Source organism: Opisthocomus hoazin, chromosome 4 (genome assembly GCF_030867145.1).
Source record: "Opisthocomus hoazin isolate bOpiHoa1 chromosome 4, bOpiHoa1.hap1, whole genome shotgun sequence".
Classification (NCBI taxonomy): Eukaryota; Metazoa; Chordata; class Aves; order Opisthocomiformes; family Opisthocomidae; genus Opisthocomus; species Opisthocomus hoazin.
This window is the reverse complement of record NC_134417.1, coordinates 78129871-78147664: the sequence shown is the minus strand read 5'-3', so window position 1 is coordinate 78147664 and position 17794 is coordinate 78129871. Positions and strand designations below refer to the sequence as shown.

Sequence of the window (17794 nt, the reverse complement as noted above, 5' to 3'; positions counted from 1 at the left end):
ATTTACTGTAGAAATCTGTTTCAAGGCGTACTTTTGGTCAGTTGCTGTACAGAGAGAAGGGGGAGGAGGAAAATGTAATGGCCTGTAGTGAAAAAGGAATTGTCTGTGTGTTACTTCAGGCCATACTTGCTAGAATATTCAAACAATTTGTATGCACATGTTGCCAGCAATGTAACTTAATTAAATGGGGAAAAAAACCTATTAGTAATTGCTAATTTCATTTAGCCAAGATATTAGAAAAAATATTTCTGTACAGCACACAGATCAAGAAAATAAGTGGTGTACATGGTAAGAAGGAAATGTGTTGAGGACTCAGGAAGCTGGAGTTACTGTTTAATCTTACTTAAATAAATAAATAGGTCTCTTTAGCAACAGTTCACTTTGTCTAGTTATTCTTGAGCAGCTAACTGTTAAAATGATGGAAGTTTAGTCCCTAGCCTGTTGACAATTTCAGACTTGAGTAGCGCTCAGTGGATTTTAAAGAACTTGCAATATTCTGTATGCATTTCCAGTTGCTGTCCTTATGTGTCTTGATTTGTAATCACTTCAATTTTGAATAGACTTTGAAAGCTAAAGAACTGTGGATATAGATGATAAATTTAATTGTTCAATATACTCTTACTGTACCTGTCCTTGGCATCCTTATTGCATGATGCTAGACACTAAAAATGTAGATATAAGCTATTGTAGTAGGTAAAAGCAATAATAAGATTCAACTTATACATGGAATATTCTTGATGATTCTTTGTTGTTGTCATTTTAAATAAATCTCTATCAATGCTGCAGCTTCTAGCATCGACCAGGCGGGACCAAGACAACCTGCAAGCAGAGTTGAATCGCCTTCAGGCTGAAAACGATGCCTCTAAAGAGGAAGTGAAGGAGGTGCTACAAGCCCTTGAAGAATTAGCTGTCAATTATGATCAGAAGTCTCAGGAAGTAGAAGATAAGGCAAAGGAATACGAACTGCTTAGTGATGAACTCAATCAAAAATCGGTATGAAATTGGAATAAGAAATTACTGACAGTCTTCAATGTAACTTTTCTTGTCTTGTCTGTATTTCTTGCTTGACGTCCTTAAAAGGTTTTTCACAAGGGAAAATGGGAGCTTAAGTCTAAAACTCTTTAGTTTGAACAAAGGATGATTTTCTAAACCTGTAAGCTTAAAAAAAATGCGCAGTGAATATTGACATTGATAGCTCTTATCTTTTTAGTACCTATGGCATTTTACTGCCTGAAGACTATTCAGAAAAATCCTAGATGTTAGAAGTTAACGCTTTTGTTACGTGCTGGTGATCTGACTCAGTTTTGTTTGTTTTTCTGGTGCAGTTGAGGTAATGCCTCCTCGCATACCTGCATAGTTTCTGAATTGATTGGCAGTTTTGGTAGCCAATTATTTGGCAGATTCAGTCAGTTTTAAACAGTTAATACTCTACCCACTATTCTAAAATTCTGAGTACTGGAATGGATCAGCCTGTTTGCTGGTGTTGCAGACAGGATATGAGATGGTGCAAGTCTGTTCTGTTCTTGAAGATGAAAACTGAATGGGTCTGGGTCTTCTAGTGAAGGAGGCTTTAAATTTTCAGTTAGTAAGATTTGTCTAGGTAGAACAGTGGCATTAAAATTGATGTTCACAAGAACATGAAGCTTCTCTTTAAATTTCTATGTATTCTGAGCTGAGTAATTTTTATTGGCAACTTACATCACTTGAAGGTTGGCTGAAAGTTAGATCATCTCTGGTCTTACTATTATGAGCAGCATTTAAAATTTGGTGGAATAGGCTAGCTGTAGGTGTGTGTGATTATGAAGTGTGTGGTTTGGTTCTTCGGGACGGGGGGTTTGTTTGCAATGTTGTTATGTTTAACTAGTTTATAAATAGTCAAGTGATCCTAGATATTATATCTGTTGAGTGTCATGAATAACTCAGTACACAAGAAAGCAGCAACTGTTGTGAGGTGTAGTAAAATTAAGACATTTCAGTGTTCTCAGTCTGTCACAGCTAACCCATACCGTCATCATTCTTTGGCATCACTGGCTGAAACATTCCTGATGTAAAAATCTTGGCTTTTTTTTTTTTTTTTTTAGAAGTTGAGAGCAAAGAGCAGACAACTTTTGAGTATGCAAGCTGCTGAGCTGCAGCCATTACAACCACAGCAGCTCAAACTAGCTGAAAAACTGCTCTAGAGTTAAGTGTAGTGCTTATGAACTCTTGGAACTGGGTGCCATTTTTTGATTTGCAAGCAGGAAAAAGTTGAGAGCTCTGTAGGCAAAGCTGAAATTATTTTCCTTTACCAAAATATGGTGAAAAGAGTTGGACTTGCTGTCCATGTACCTTTTTTCCTATAAATGCAATATCTGCAATATTTAACCATAAATAACTCCAAATGCTATGTAACAATATTGATGTGAATTTTCTTGCAGAGTTGTAAGATTTTATTTTGTGAGCTGAAGGCCTTTGTTGGCCATACTTCACATTTCTTTCAGGAGAAATACTGTCACTGTAGGACTTCTAAACTTTCAGTATGTGGTGGTATATTCACATGGGTTGATTCCAGTCTGATTTTAGACATAAAAATGGGACTTTCCAGTAGGCAACTACATGTTTCTGTATTTAAACAAATAGTATGAAACTAGTTCTAAAACCAGGACCGTGTTCTTTTTATTATAGTGTAACTTCTTTTACTGTAGGTCACTCTAGCCAGTATAGATGCAGAGCTTCAAAAACTTAAAGAAATGACCAACCATCAGAAGAAACGAGCAACAGAAATGATGGCCTCCTTACTAAAAGATCTTGCAGAGATCGGAATCGCAGTAGGAAATAATGATGTCAAGGTAAGGATGAGTCAGTGGAATATTTAATACCATGTTTTACACACATACATTGCAGATGGGTAGGGTCAGTTTTCTTAGTATGGTAAAAATAACCACCATAGGAAGCCTCATGTATAATAATGATTTGGTCATGACCCGGTGCATTGCTTATACTGTGACTTAATTGGGTCCCAAACACAATTTGATTATACAAAGACAAGGCAGAGCAGGTATGGGTTTTTGTTCTGAAGTAGTGTTTTCATTCATAGTGTTAAACAGCTATATGAGATGGTCATAATCAACAGCATCGTCTTGGAAATCTAATGCTGACTTACAGTGGCAGTCAGGATGATACTTATATTAAAAATGGAATGAAGAACTGAAATGAGAGATAAATCTAAAAGGTCACTGTAGGACAAGAATGTAAGCAGTGTTAGAAATCTATAGTGAACTGTATTTCCCTCTTCAAGTGACTCATTACCTTTGTGCAAACTTCTAAATAATCAATCAGAAAAGTTTTTCCAGAAAAAAGTTACATTTTGGTGTTTAAATGCACTGATTAGCTGTTGAGGTGGGGAATGTGTGCTGGGCATGAAGTTTCTCCAGCTCATCTTTAATTCTGTTTTGTTATCTGGGCTTTTTAAATGTGTCATTCCACACTTTTCAGCAGCCTGAGGGAACTGGCATGATAGATGAAGAATTCACTGTTGCAAGACTGTACATTAGTAAAATGAAATCAGAAGTAAAAACAATGGTGAAACGTTGCAAACAGTTAGAAGGCACGCAAGCTGAAAGCAATAAGAAAATGGAAGAAAATGAAAAGGAGTTGGCTGCTTGCCAGCTCCGTATCTCCCAGGTAAATGTTTCTTTACAGTGTACTTGCTGAATGTTCCTTTGAATTCTTTAACCTGCTGGGGGGGGGGGAGTTGCAATTTCTTTTTGACACCTAATGAAGTAAATTGTGATCAAACAGCCACAAGACTCAGCTGTATCCTCAATACTCTCTTCGGTTTGGATGCTTCTGAATAATTGTGTGGCAGGATGTCAGGATTTCTGCAATATGTCTGTGGCCTGATAATGCTTTTGTAGTGCTTGTATTAAATACCATGGTCCATGTGTTCTCCGTCACAGTGTCCTTTACAAATACAAGTCTTACAGTAGTGGCTAGTGAGCACTCTGTCTCCTAATGCAGCAAGCTGGAAGTGGGAGAGGTAGCTGTAGCACAGTAAAATTACAGTAGACTTGCACAGCAGATTAAATTTACTTTTAATGTGCAAAAGGCCATTTTAATGTGATTCGTAGAAAAAAGATTAGTAATGTGACTTCTAACACTTCTCGAAATCGTGATCTACATATGCAATTTATTTTTTCTGTATTTTGTTTTACATACAGATGGTCATCTTTTTTTTTAAAATCAGGAGATGCATATTTCAGTGCAGTCATCTTAATACTGTGGGCCTCTCTTGCTTCTGATAATATATAACATTCAAAGCGTCTCTTCTCCCGGCCAAAAATTTATTTCATTCCAATCCAGAATAAAGACATTGTCTTACAGGTTGCATTACAAATCTACTTGAGTAGTCATGTTCTGCTTAGAGTTTAGTTGGAACCATTTTTGTTTTGAGATCAGGTTACTTGTTTAAAAAGAAGTATAAACTGGTTATGCAGATGTAATTCCATGATACCTAGTTCCAAAGTAAATGAATCTTTCCGTTCTACAAGCATGAAGCCAAGATCAAGTCATTGACTGAATATCTTCAGAATGTGGAACAGAAAAAGAGGCAACTGGAAGAGTCCGTGGATTCCCTTAATGAAGAATTAGTTCAACTCCGAGCACAGGGTAGGAATTTCCTCCCTAGACCGCACCCACCACCACCACCATTTTAATTATATAGTGATAAATAGGGAATTGTTCTGTTCTGTTTAGGTTGAAGGGCAGAGCTATAGAATGGCTTTTTGCTACTGAACCAGTAGAATTAATCAATGAGGAAAGCATATTTGCTGTTTGAAAGAACTGCTATGGATAGGATTAAATTAAAGATGTTACTGATTGAATTGATCTTTGTAGTGGGAAGGGACTTCTTCCAAATTTTAAGGTGTTAGGAAGGGACAGGGGAATTAACTCTATCGCCTAGTTAGCTGGCTGAAATGTGTTTTCTCTCCTCTATCCCTACTAGAAAAAGTCCATGAAATGGAGAAAGAGCACTTAAATAAGGTTCAAACTGCAAATGAAGTCAAGGTAAGTCAATTTCATTGTTTTTTTGTTGTTTTTTTGTTTTTTTTTGGTTTTTTTTTTTTAAGAAGTGAAATACGGCAACTTCTTAAAGCATATAATACATACATTTTTTGTAATAGCAAGCTGTGGAACAGCAAATTCAGAGCCATCGTGAGACGCATCAGAAACAAATCAGTAGCCTAAGAGATGAAGTTGATGCAAAGGAGAAACTTATCACCGAGCTTCAAGAGTAAGTAACTGTCACTAGTTTAGTAGTGCCAAATGTCTCTGGACTGTGTGAGTGCAGAAGCACAGTATGGTGGGCAGTGGCAAAGGTTTCCTTCTGCAGTGTCTTTATAACTTATGTTGCTTTACTGAATGTCATGTCTGACACATTTACTTTCTGTGTTCAGCCAAAACCAGAAGATGATGCTTGAGCAGGAACGTCTTAGAGTTGAGCATGAGAAGTTGAAAGCAACTGATCAGGAAAAAAGTAGAAAACTGCATGAACTTACGTAAGTAGCGATGGCACATAAAACAAATGTGTGTAGGAACACTTACATTTTAAATACTAGTGACTAATACGATGAAGTGGCTCTCACTGTATTATATGCCTATTAGAGAGGCTCCAGAGCCTTCTTGTACTTAACTTTTTTAAAACCATTGCACTGCCTTAATATTTAAAATTGGAAATAAAATGAAGAAAGATAGGAAGGCCATGACTTTTTTCTTTGTTAATATGCTATGGTTTGGAGTAATTAACTTTTCACTTTGCAATGAAGTGTTGCATGAGCTAAGACTGGAAGAGCCTTATAACAGTTCCCTTACACTTTTTTTTGTTCTGTTCCCTTATGCTTTTTTTTTTTTGTTCTTGTGCTATTTAACTAGTTAGGTGGTTCTAACTGGCTTATTCTTGAGATTATAACAGCTGAATACTCCATTGAGTAACGCAGTACAGTGTATTAGTAAATTAGACCGAAAAATTAGTGCAAAAATTAGAATTAAATTTTGCTTGCAGGTAAGTATCCAAGGGTCAAGCTGAAAAGCAGTTCTCAACTTCTAGAAATCTGATCATAACTTTCTAGAAGTGTTTCTAGTTGTATCAGTAGTGACCCCTGTGTGGCATATATGAATTTATCTTTACAGGAGTTAAAAATACAATATACTTAAAGCTTTTTTAAAAGTGCGTGCTTTTTGGCAATGTTGGAAAACACATGGTGGCTTTTAGTTTTCTGTCATAGAATTTGAAATAATCAGAGGGACCTGACTGGTCTGTACTGGTAACCAATAAGCAACCCTTACTTTTTTCTTTTTCTTTTTTTTTTATTTTAGCCTTACTGTGAAATACAGTGTACTTTGTTATTGTGAATCCATCTTACTCTGATTTATTTATATGCTACAATGATTACAAAAGTTACATTAGTTACAATAGATTTCCTTGTCTTGTAATATTTGATATACGTACCACATTATTGCTTCTTGTTTCAGTTTGCAGGCTAAACTATATATAGCCTTGATCCCTTAAAGGCACTTGCTGTATTAGAAACTTTCATCTTCAAAAGACTTGCGAAGAATGATTAAAAATTAGTTTGGTATTCTGTGTCCTCCACCAGCCTGTTTGAGTTCATTTATTTTCCATTGTGTGTTATAAATGTACATGGCAAATGACAGGCCAGAAACAATACAGGTTATTCATATTTTATTCTTTTTTTTTTTTTTTTTTTTTTTACTTATTGTTGTATAAGATACCTAGAACTACTTTTCCAGTGAGGTTTGGAAAATGGATAGGGTGCTGAGATATCCTTCAGAATATTTTATTACCTCAAATGTTTAATCATTTAGCTGTGAACTAGTAGCAGAACTGGCTGAGTGAGGAGAAACTTCAAGAGGAAAAGAACCTTTTTGGCTACTTAATAGGAACAGTTCATTTTCATGCAGTCCCTGGCCTTCCTATTCCAACCTTGAGTCATAAAAAGGAAAGTCCACATTCCTTTCCTGTATCCTGTCATCTTAGTAATTGCACTGCCTTATAATTCTGAGAGAGAATGTTAACAGTGCAGCAGATGGTTTCACGTTAAATAGGAAGACAGAAGCTCTGCAAAATGATAATCATCAGGTTATATTCCTGTAAGATGAGATTGTTGTTGTTTGTGATGCTAGCTTTGGCAGATGTATTGAGGGTGAGATGGTAGAACAAAACAAAGCAAAAATCCTTAATCTGTCATGTGGTATTTATCTCAGCTGGCCAGAGTTAAGAACAGTTGCAGGAGATCATCTCCCCAGGTATTAATGCTGAACCTGATTCTGAGAGTCTGTCTTTACCTATTCTAGAAACTTGTAATTTATGCAGGTGAATTACTTATTTGTGTTCCTTCAATATCAAAAGTACTTCCCTCATTTCCTCCTGCAACTCGCCCACTCCCCACCCCACCCCCCAGTTTGGATTTGCAAGTGGTGTCATCTGCTGGTTACATCCTTAATTGAGGGCTTCAACTGAAAGACATTTTTCATTTCTACCTTACAGTGTTTCTCACTCTAGTCTCCTAAAACATTAAAATTTCCAATTTTGCTTGAATGTTTCAGGATGAATTTATTGTCTTTTAGGGTTATGCAGGACAGACGGGAACAAGCAAGGCAAGACTTAAAGGGTTTGGAAGAGACTGTGGTAAGATATCAGAGTATATTCCAAAGCAAATGTCAATACTTGGGGGGGGTTTTCCACTTTCAGAGTTTTGAGGGTTTTTAGTTTTGGTTTGTTTTTAATTTTTTTTTTTCCAATGTCCTTAACTGTAGGCAAAAGAACTTCAGACTCTTCACAATCTTCGAAAGCTGTTTGTTCAGGATCTGGCTACTAGAGTGAAAAAGGTAACATGGTGCTGTAGTGAGACTTGGTGTTTCTCAGAATGCTATATGAATTTCAGTTTAGAACCAAATTAGGAATTTATGCAGTGTAATTTTTCTGGCTTGACCTTAACATGCAAGTTCAGATTTGTACTCAGCCTCCTCTCTCCCACCCTATGTGTTTGTTACTGCAGAGTGCAGAGATTGATTCAGATGATACAGGAGGCAGTGCTGCACAAAAACAGAAGATTTCCTTCCTGGAGAATAATCTTGAACAGCTTACAAAGGTTCACAAGCAGGTAAAATAAGGCTTAATTTCAAGTTTTAAATAAAATCAAACTACTTAAGGTGCATTATTATAGAAGTGACTGAATGCATATTGGTTATAAAGTATCTGTTTTATAATGAAATACTTCTACATCTGGAGTGTGTGTCTTGATATAAAACAGTAGACTACAATTTTCCTGTAAAGTAAATTAATAGCTGTTTTAAGTGCATGTGGGTATGTAACAAGTGCACTTCAGCTGAAGAAGATCCAAGCTAGTGTTTAGAGTTAGTGTATCTCTGACCAAAGAAGAATGCAGACTTTTAAGTGCCTATGTTTGGTAGCATGTTCTTCCACAGTAACTGATTTTCAAATGACATTTTTACTGTTGAACTGTTAGATTTACTGAAAGCTTAAGCAGAGATAATGTAGTACCCCTGCTGCTTTGCCTGTTCAGGGGCGGGAGGGTATTTGGTTGGCTCTCACTATGAAGAGAGATACCAAGAAAATAATTGATTCCATTTTTGTAGCTGGTACGCGATAATGCAGATCTTCGCTGTGAACTTCCGAAACTGGAAAAACGACTTAGAGCTACAGCTGAAAGAGTTAAAGCTTTGGAGTCAGCACTGAAGGAAGCCAAAGAGAACGCTTCTCGTGATCGCAAACGGTATCAGCAAGAAGTAGATCGTATAAAGGAAGCTGTAAGATCCAAGAATATGGCCAGAAGAGGACATTCTGCACAAATTGGTTAGTAAAGAATCCCTTGCCCCCGAAATCTTTATCTGCCTCCTGATTTTTTTGATGTGTGTGTGTGTGCATCTTTCAACCCTAGTTGCAACTGCATGCATGAACATGGTGTATTTTCTACTGTGAGTTATATTTTGGTTTAAGTGTATGTGGGTGGTTTTTTAATTTATTTTAAATAGGTCTCTTCCTGATAGCTGGATTTTTGTACATGCTGGGAAAGGCTTATCAACCTAGAATTCTAGCATAAATGTGTGTTTGTTTCCTAGAACAGTACAATACACAAAATGTGAGTCTTAAGTCTGTAACATCATTCCAATTCCATTCCGATTTCTAAGACTGAGTAGGTATTTCAAAGCAAGGGGAGAGATTAAGCCATCACCTTAAACAGCAACAACAAAATTGTCTTGCTGTCTCTCGATCTTGTGGGGGACAAGGGCAGACAGAAACCCGCAACTAACATCCTAAAATCCCCAGTTACCTTTTTGGTTCTTTGTTCCAAAACAGATAGTACTCTATAGCCTGCCCTATGGGAAAAGAATGGAAAAAGCAGCAGTCTAGTAGTGTTTCTTGCTGTGTGGTGGGAAGGCAGTCATCTTCCCTTGGTCCTCCACCTGGCATTATGCTCTCGAGTGCTGAGGGCCAGGAGGGTGTGACACCTGTGGAGGACTTGACTGTGCCTGTAACATTATTGTTGTAGAAGTAACTATGTGTTCCAGCCTTTTTGTTGTCCTGTGTCAGGACTTCAGTAATCAATACACTCCTCTCAAATGTTAATGCAACTGAAATGAGCATTGGAGTTAAACTTTACTGATAGGTCTGCAAAGAGCTGTTGCAGAATAAAGTTAGAACTTTTTTTTTCTTGATTGCTTCAAGTAGTGTCTTGAAGACAGGTACTTTCCTGTTTTACCTTTCTCTCGAGGGATCTCCAAGAAGACAAACAAAATTCTCTAGTGAGCTTACCACAGGTATAAAGCCTCTTGTACTTAAATGTCTAGATGAACTAGTCATGTCTTACTGGAGATCAGCTTCCTGTAACGCAGAAATTGAGAAGTGTTTCTCTGATGCAGTTGTTAACTGTAGGTACTTTATATCCACTCTTACCTGCTGAAACTTTAGGTGTTTCTGGTTGATATTGCAGAACTTTGTGAAGTCATACTGTTGTGCATGTCCTGTTAAGTGCTCGTGCAAAACTGATTGAAAATATAGTTTATCAAAGTGTATGCAGCCTGTGAACTACCTGTCAGAACTACTGATTTTGATTTCAGTAATAGAGCAAGTTCTGTTTTCATATGGTGGTAAGAAGTTGATGAAGCAGTGTTACCTGTGGAGTAATCGATATGTGGAACCACTTGCAGGGCGGAGTAACTAGTGGCTTATCAATCAAGTAGATGTGGGAAATACAGCAGCGTATAATGATTTCTAACAGGAACATAACCCTCATAAAACTTTGTCTAGAAATGTGTCTTGTCTGATTTCTGACTGCCAAGAAACAGGATACTTACAGGGAAATACATTAGGTGGGGCAGATAATACATGTGAAGTTAAAGGTTATCAAAAGCTTTGCTAGCTTCAGTTCTAATAGGGACAATAAAAGCAAAACATGGTCTATTTTTCAGGGCTTGTTATAGTTGACACTAATCTGTTAGGTTCTCAGAATACCATCTCCTCAACCTGCTTTCTTATTCAAAGTGCATTCAACTTTGATTATTACTTTTGGGATAGTATAAAATAAAGCATCAGTAAAATTGAATAATCAAAGGTATAATTGTGATGTGTGTATTTAAGTGATGTTTCTTTTCATGCAGCTAAGCCTATCCGTCCTGGCCAGCATCCAGCAGCTTCTCCAACTCATCCAAGTGCAATTCGTGGTGGAGGTGTGTTCACTCAAAACAGCCAGCCAGTTGCACTGCGTGGAGGTGGAGGACGGCAAGACAAAGTGTAAGCTTGTCTTGTAGGATTTTTTTAAATGTGTGATTAAACCACTTTGTATTAGTCTTGTTACAGTTCATTCTGCGGCATAAAATCACTCGAATAATCAGATCAACTTTTTTATATATATAATTTTATAGTTAGAAGAACAGTACATGTACATCTGACTAATGCTGCTGCTGCTTTTGTTATAAAACTGGTTTTTGTTGTAAAATGGCAGTTCTGGAGTTGTTCTGCTGGAGTAGAACAAAAAGTGAACACAGTCAGCTGGAGATAGTTACCAGTAACAGCCAATAGCTCCTCTTTGGGAAAGGAGTGGAGAGTTTAAATTCTTTTGGCTTGCTATTATCTTTTTAAACACAGTTTTCTTCAGAAAACATTCAATGATGAAATTAAAAAATGACCATATTCTTACATGTTGTTTATTTGATCTTCTTACTATGTTTGCAAACTGTTCCGTGTGTCAGTAATTTGGAAGCATTTAACAGAACAATTCCTGTCTTTATCCAGTAAATTTAAAACATTAGCCTGCCTAAAACACAGTTACAGTAATTGAAATTAATGTGTGCACTTATTTGAAAATGTCTCTAATCTCCTAAGTAATTACATGTAGTCTGGTACTTAATATGCTTAAACTGCTCGCAGAATCATGTCTCTTTTTAACACCTGCTTTGTAGTTGTTGGTCTGTTGGTCACCTATCAATGCTCTGCTACCTTCTCTGTCATCATTTTATTTTTTGAGCGTTTGTGTAAATGTCTTCTAGATATTCCCTTAGTTAAGGTTATCTGCGTCTTCAGTTTGAAAACACTCCTAAAATGATTGTGTGGTGCTTGAATCCTGGGTGATTCTCTTCTGAAGAGCTCCAGAGCAGCTTACATTAATCTTGTTTCCATTTGTTTCTTTTTACTAGCTGACTGACTTTTCCAAGCTTTCTTTCCAATATAGAGAAAATCAAACTGTAGTACTAGTTAGGGTACCTGGTGCTTGTTCAGCAGTGTCTCTCAGTAGATAAGAAGTTGCAGTGATACACACTTTAACCTTGAATAACATCTGCCTTGAATGACCAAGGAGTTGGCAGTTCCTGGATTCTTGATTATGTTGGTATGGTGAAGTTAATCTTCAGGTAACTACTTTGAGTGCAAAGGAGATCTAGCTCAGCTGTCCAGTGTAGAGACATTTCGTATGGTGATGTTGCCTAGAATTCGGACTGCAGAGAGCCCGTTTAGTCTCATACTTCTTTAAAAGCACTCATAATATTCAGCAATAAATAACTTAATTTTGAGTTTGTATCTTGCTTTGGAGAAGAGCTTTCGCTGTTGGCGCTGGGAAATTTAAATAGGAGACTTTGCACTTTTGACTTTTGGACTATGTGTAGATTAATCATGCAAGAGTGGAAAATTGCTAAGTATTAGCTAGAACACCTTTGTAACAAACAAACCAAAACCGAGTGATGCTTACAGAATCCGTTAAACAGTTGTAAAGCTTTCGTGTAATTCTTCTAATGTCAGCATGTTACCTATTCCTGCTGAACCAAGCAGAGTTCAGCACTTAGTCAGGAGAGATGTCATAATTTATTCCAACTTTACCTATCCTGTTTTTGGAAGAACCTGTCCTTTATGGAAGTAAAGGAACAAAACATTTTTTGGACTTTATTTTACTATTAAATATAAATTTCTTTTCAGCTTGTGAATATCCAGGTAGCCGGTATCATTTTTATCTGTAGTAATGCCTGTTATACATTTTTTGAGGATTTATACAGATACTAAGCATCTGAACTTCTGGTTAGAGGAGAACTTTTGGTACAGTAGGAACATGGTGTACTGTTTTACATTTGGAGACCACCATTTAACAAATTATTCTGGAAACATTAAAGAAAGAGATGGTAAATTGCTATTTCCCTATGCAAATCGAATTTTTTTAGGATGATTAATGCCAAATGATCTCTGCATTCCCATCTCATCTTCCCAGACAGCAAAGTCAAAACTTGGCAGCAGCTAGTAGGTGATATCCAGCCAGTTCTCACTGGATTGGAAAAGTAGCAACAGTCAAGGGAAATGGAGCTGGGCTATAATTGGTTTGTGTTTGTAACGTTTACTCCGTTAAGGCAATCGAGATTGAATACCTGGTCAGTTTATTGTGATGTAGATTTGTTGGTAATAGACAGCATAGCTTAAATGCTTCGTGTTGCATAATTTCTTGTTCTAAAACAAGTGTTTTATTAGCACTTATCTGAATGGTCTGAGACCTGGGCTGTTAAAGGCTATGTAAATAGTGAATATGGTCTGCTGTAAATGTAAATAATTTGGGGTTTTTTTATATATGGGGTACAAGCACTTAACTCTTGCTATTTTTCTCGTTTACAGTTGCTGAGAAGTAAATGCAGCATGAGGAGGATTGGATATCCTATAGAGGGAGTCATTCCATGACAATAATCTCTCCTTTTGGGGACTGTAGGATTATTTTTTTGAAAGTGTATAAATTATACCTGGCCTGTACAGCTCTTCCCCCTTCTGCAAATTCTGCTAACTGATTTCCAGAAAAAACTAGAGTGCAATTTTGGCGTCTTGAAAAATGATACGTTACTTAAAGTGTAGCTCTGCTCATTACACAGTTTGTCTTTCATGTCTTAAATTTAGTCTGCACTGTGCCAAGCTGAATGTACGTTGAGAAAATCTTAGTTCAAATTTTGTAGCTTAATTTGTATACATCTTACTGTCTTAGGGAATGTGCAACGGTGTTTAAGTATGCTTTCATTTTATCACTTCACGTAACACTACGTGTCCCACTGAACTAGAATGGCACTCTACATTACAGTTTTCTTTTAGAATGCTACACAGAGCATTGCAACTAAATTTATTTGTATAGTGTAAGAATACTGAAGTGTGCTTATGACAACCGCCATAAGGCACTGCGGTTGCTACACCACAGAACTGAAGAGTTCAAGATGAACAAGGCTGTTTAACTGTTATCTGATTAAATGCCTGTTTATCGGGTAATTTAGAATTAAACATTGTACAGTAATAAGAGTAAACCTAAGTTTACAAAAAATACTTTGGCAATGGATTATCCTATCTGTCCTGTTCCTGATTCTACACACAGTACAGTCTGGTGGAGTGAAAACATTCTGCTTCTTGCTGATGAGCCTGTCTATCCATTTGTCTGTATCTGTGACCGTTCATTTTCGCTATTTTTGTAATAGTGAAATGAACAGGGTCTAAAATTTAACTTGATATTCCACTACATACACAGTACTGGAACTTTTGGCTAAAATTTTAACTTTCAATTAAACAAAAATTCAGCATCTGGCCAATGAATTCAGATACACTAATAAAGGATACAACTTTTAAAAACTGATGTATCTGGAAATCCCAGAGACATGTGTTTAAAAAAAAAAAAAAAATGAAGTGCTACCCTGAATTGTATTTGTAATCCATTTGTAAGTAGGTATTTGAAATGCCCAGAATAGTAGTTGTTGAATATTTTTCTTCTCTTTGCAATAAAGTCCTGTGAAGTGGCTAACAAAATGAAACATGGTTTTTTATTGTTATAATTTTTGAGCTCCAGTACTCCCACTGAGCTGAATCTGGGTTTTGAAATTTTATAGTATAATTTGCCTAACTTATTCATAGGGTTTAGCCACTATAATTTTTAGAACAGCTGCATTCTGGATAAAAATTACCAGGTCTTTGAGAAAGAAGGAACTTAATATTACTGAAAGAATCCAGTTAGCCAGACCCAGTTGGTACTGCTTTGTGTGCTGGCTTGAATTTTTGCTGGGTATTCATCAGTTATTGTGGAGACAGTAGAGACTCTCGATGACTGTTCAGACAGCAAATCACTTTCAACTTTTATATTATAAATAGACAAAATATTTATATTATGATGGAGTGTAGTCAGATTTTAGACCTTGAACCACTTTTTTCTATATCTACAGTATGAATTTTTAATAGTTTGATATTTAAAGGTTGAGTGCATCAGTTGGAAATCTCGCTATTCTGGGGTTTTCAGCTTTTAAGACGGCTTTGTTCAGTAAAGCTGCCAAACACTCCAAACTTGCAGTTGTTTTAGAGCACGATTAAAGGCAGCACACCAAGGAAAGAAAACTAAAGGAACAGTGGACTATTTTGAATGGAAGTTCTCATAATGGAAACAGCACTGTCCATTATCTTTCTCACTGTTAACTACAGGTTTTCAGACCTTCATTTGTTAATATGCAATCATAAAAACCAAAACCCCCCACTTTCTTTAAAATACATTCAAATGAAGCAGGAGTTTTTTCTCATGCCTGTAAATGGGGGTTTCATTCCTGTAGGTAATTATCATGGGTCTTGGTGCTGAAAATTGCTGAGTTTAAAAAAATAAATAGTAACTAGCCTGTAGCTGAGTGTACATCACCTTTTTATATTTAAGCTTTTTCTTTTTTATTTTAAACCTCTTACGAAGTTTACCAAGAACTGCCTCTTAAAATGCAAAAAAAGAAAAAAAAAGAAAAGAAAAAAAAAAAAAAGCAACTTCTTTTGTTTTCTGGTTTGGCTGTCATAGGTCAGCCGGACAGGACAATTACTGTTTTTTGTAAATTAAAATATTCAGTCTATATGGGGAAATGTTCAACACTGCTGTTTCAACTTGCAGTCTTTGAATGGTTTTTATTTTTTATGTTCCTCTAGATCATATTTTTTAAAAAGATGGTTTAGGATAGGAACTTGGTGAAATAATATTTATTTCTGGTGAACAACTAAATTATTTACATAACTTAAATGCTGACCCACTACTGTGTGTAACTAAATTTGACATGAGAGGACAAGTCTACCTGTGGAATATGACTTATCTTCAGTACTGTTAAGATGCATTAAAACAATTGGTTTGGGGAAGACGCCATATAGTTTTAACTTACCTGCATGCTGTAAATGTATTTGTGTTTAAATAAAGAGAAGAAAAATCTTTGAACTTTGTGCATTTATTCAGTCTTTACACCTGCTTGTTAAATTGCCTCCATATAATATTTTTCCCTTGATAGGTTTCATGACCAGTTATTTCTGTGCAAATCGTGATCACTTCATGTCTCTAATATCTTATTCCAGTGTGTGTTAATACACATAAGCTTTCCCATACACAAATATCAATATTTAAGTCTTAGTCTTCAAGACTGTTTATGATAGAAAAAACACACAAACAAAAAACCCCAAACCAAACAAAAGAATAAAGACACCCCCCCCCGAACAGCTGATGCCTGTGGAAATGTTCAGAAATTTATTACAGCTGGAGTATACCAGAATTAGAACCCCTTCAATCTGGGATTGCTTTGACCTCTCCCAAAGGCATATGCTCTGTGTAGCTCATAAATATGCCAACTTAATGTCAGTATTTAATGGCTTCTCTTGCTTGTCTATGTTTTGGGGTTTTTTAGTTTGTTTTGTTGGTTTTTTTAAAACTTCAACTTCCACCTTATTTATCTTGGATACAGTAAGTGACACACTTGAAAGAATTCTGCCTTGACATAGGGCTTAGGCAGAGGCATTCTTTCTTTCAAGGGAGACAGTTCCTCTCTTGCTCAAAGCAGCTGTTTTGTTTCCACTGGTCTCTGTCTTGGTATTCAGCTGTTTTTCAAAAGAAGACCTGAAAATCAAACCCCAAAACCCTCACCAACAAACCCAGCTCTCCTCTGCTTAAGGTAGCTATTCCTTAGTTGTAATTGAGAGTTAGGTATGTAAGACTATTGCTACATCCTATTCGTCAAGGGATTTATTAATTTTTAAAATGGTTGCATTCTAGAGTAAGTTGGAGGCAGGTTAGACAACAACTGTATTCTTTCCGGGAGCAGAAGGCTATTTAAGAACTAGAGGAGATTGCCTTAATACAGGCCTTCTGGCAGTCAAGGAACCATAGATGCACTTGTGTTCCACACTTATTCTTTGAAATGAAACAGTGTAGAAGCTGATGAAGGGTTTGGGCACACGATGTGCGTTTGAATTAGTTCCTGAGCAGCTTAAAGTCCGATTTTAAAGACTTTTTAAGATGACAATGCATTTTATCTGTTTTGGGATTCACAAAGAATGGGTGTCTGCTTGCAGCAGTTCAGCCTGCAGATTACAAATTCTGAAAACTGCCAGTTTATCTGTAGCACCTGATGGTATTTTCAGCTTCAGCTGTAGCTGCTTGCGCTTTATGCGCTCACGGTTAGCCGGTGAAGGAGGGCAGTGAGATGGAGGTCTTCTGTTCTCCCAGTTTGACAGAACAAATGGTTGATTCGGTTCAGACCAAGAACTCGTTTCCAGAGGTGCCAGATTTGTGGGTTGCCCAGAAAATCAGTCAAAAGTGATGATTTATCTCAATAGTCTTTCTCCAGATGTGTCACCTCAGGTGCTTTCCTGAGTATGGTATCAGTTGTCTATATGGTGGTGCTTAAAGTTCTCCCTTTATCCATGTGCGTGGACAGTCGTCTTTGAAATCCATGTAAACCTGTCTTGGTTTTGGTAGGAAAGGAACTTCCCTGAGTTACCACTTGCTTCATGAACCTCTCTCTCTTTTTTTGAACGTGGCTTCTGCTGATTTGCTGACCCCTCATTCTGGTTTCAGAGAGGCAAATCCATTTCCAATATTTCTGTGCCACCTAGACTTTTGTAGACCTCTTCTCTCTCCCGTTATCTCACTTGGGACTCATTTTCCTTTCCCAGTCATCTGTAACACTTGATTCTGGTTTTGGTTCAGTGCCGTTGAACTGATGCTATGCAGCAGTCTGGTTACATGAGGCTGCAATCATCTTCTGGATGATTTTCTCAGAAAGCAACTTAGCTAAATATTTAGCTAAATACTTAATATTTTATATTTTTAGCTAAATATTTTTAGCTTAATATTTTATATTTTTAGCTAAATATTTAGCTTTGATATATAAATGTATATAAGAGCATAAAAGAGATCTAGATTTAACTCTGCCAGTACAGTTACATAAAAGATCTCAGGAGGAAGAAATTGCATCTGTAAAACTGCTG

At 36.7% G+C, this 17794-nt stretch overlaps 1 protein-coding gene across 2 annotated transcripts in view; it reads left to right on the top strand.

Annotated features, from left to right (window-relative positions):
- The window catches only part of KIF5B (kinesin family member 5B), a 36682-nt gene extending 20930 nt beyond the window's left edge, over nucleotides 1-15752 (top strand). The window contains exons 14-26 of one of the 2 annotated variants that reach the window (XM_075419665.1): nucleotides 787-993; nucleotides 2685-2828; nucleotides 3478-3663; nucleotides 4530-4647; nucleotides 4985-5046; nucleotides 5163-5272; nucleotides 5436-5537; nucleotides 7627-7687; nucleotides 7816-7887; nucleotides 8058-8162; nucleotides 8659-8875; nucleotides 10681-10813; nucleotides 13169-15752. In XM_075419665.1, coding sequence (XP_075275780.1) covers nucleotides 787-993; nucleotides 2685-2828; nucleotides 3478-3663; nucleotides 4530-4647; nucleotides 4985-5046; nucleotides 5163-5272; nucleotides 5436-5537; nucleotides 7627-7687; nucleotides 7816-7887; nucleotides 8058-8162; nucleotides 8659-8875; nucleotides 10681-10813; nucleotides 13169-13175 — 1524 coding nt within the window. In that variant the 3' untranslated portion in view covers nucleotides 13176-15752. Of the gene's footprint in view, nucleotides 1-786; nucleotides 994-2684; nucleotides 2829-3474; nucleotides 3664-4529; nucleotides 4648-4984; nucleotides 5047-5162; nucleotides 5273-5435; nucleotides 5538-7626; nucleotides 7688-7815; nucleotides 7888-8057; nucleotides 8163-8658; nucleotides 8876-10680; nucleotides 10814-13168 lie in introns of both variants that reach the window. The other variant, XM_075419664.1, reaches the window with a different exon arrangement.
- Nucleotides 15753-17794: the final 2042 nt, after the last annotated feature.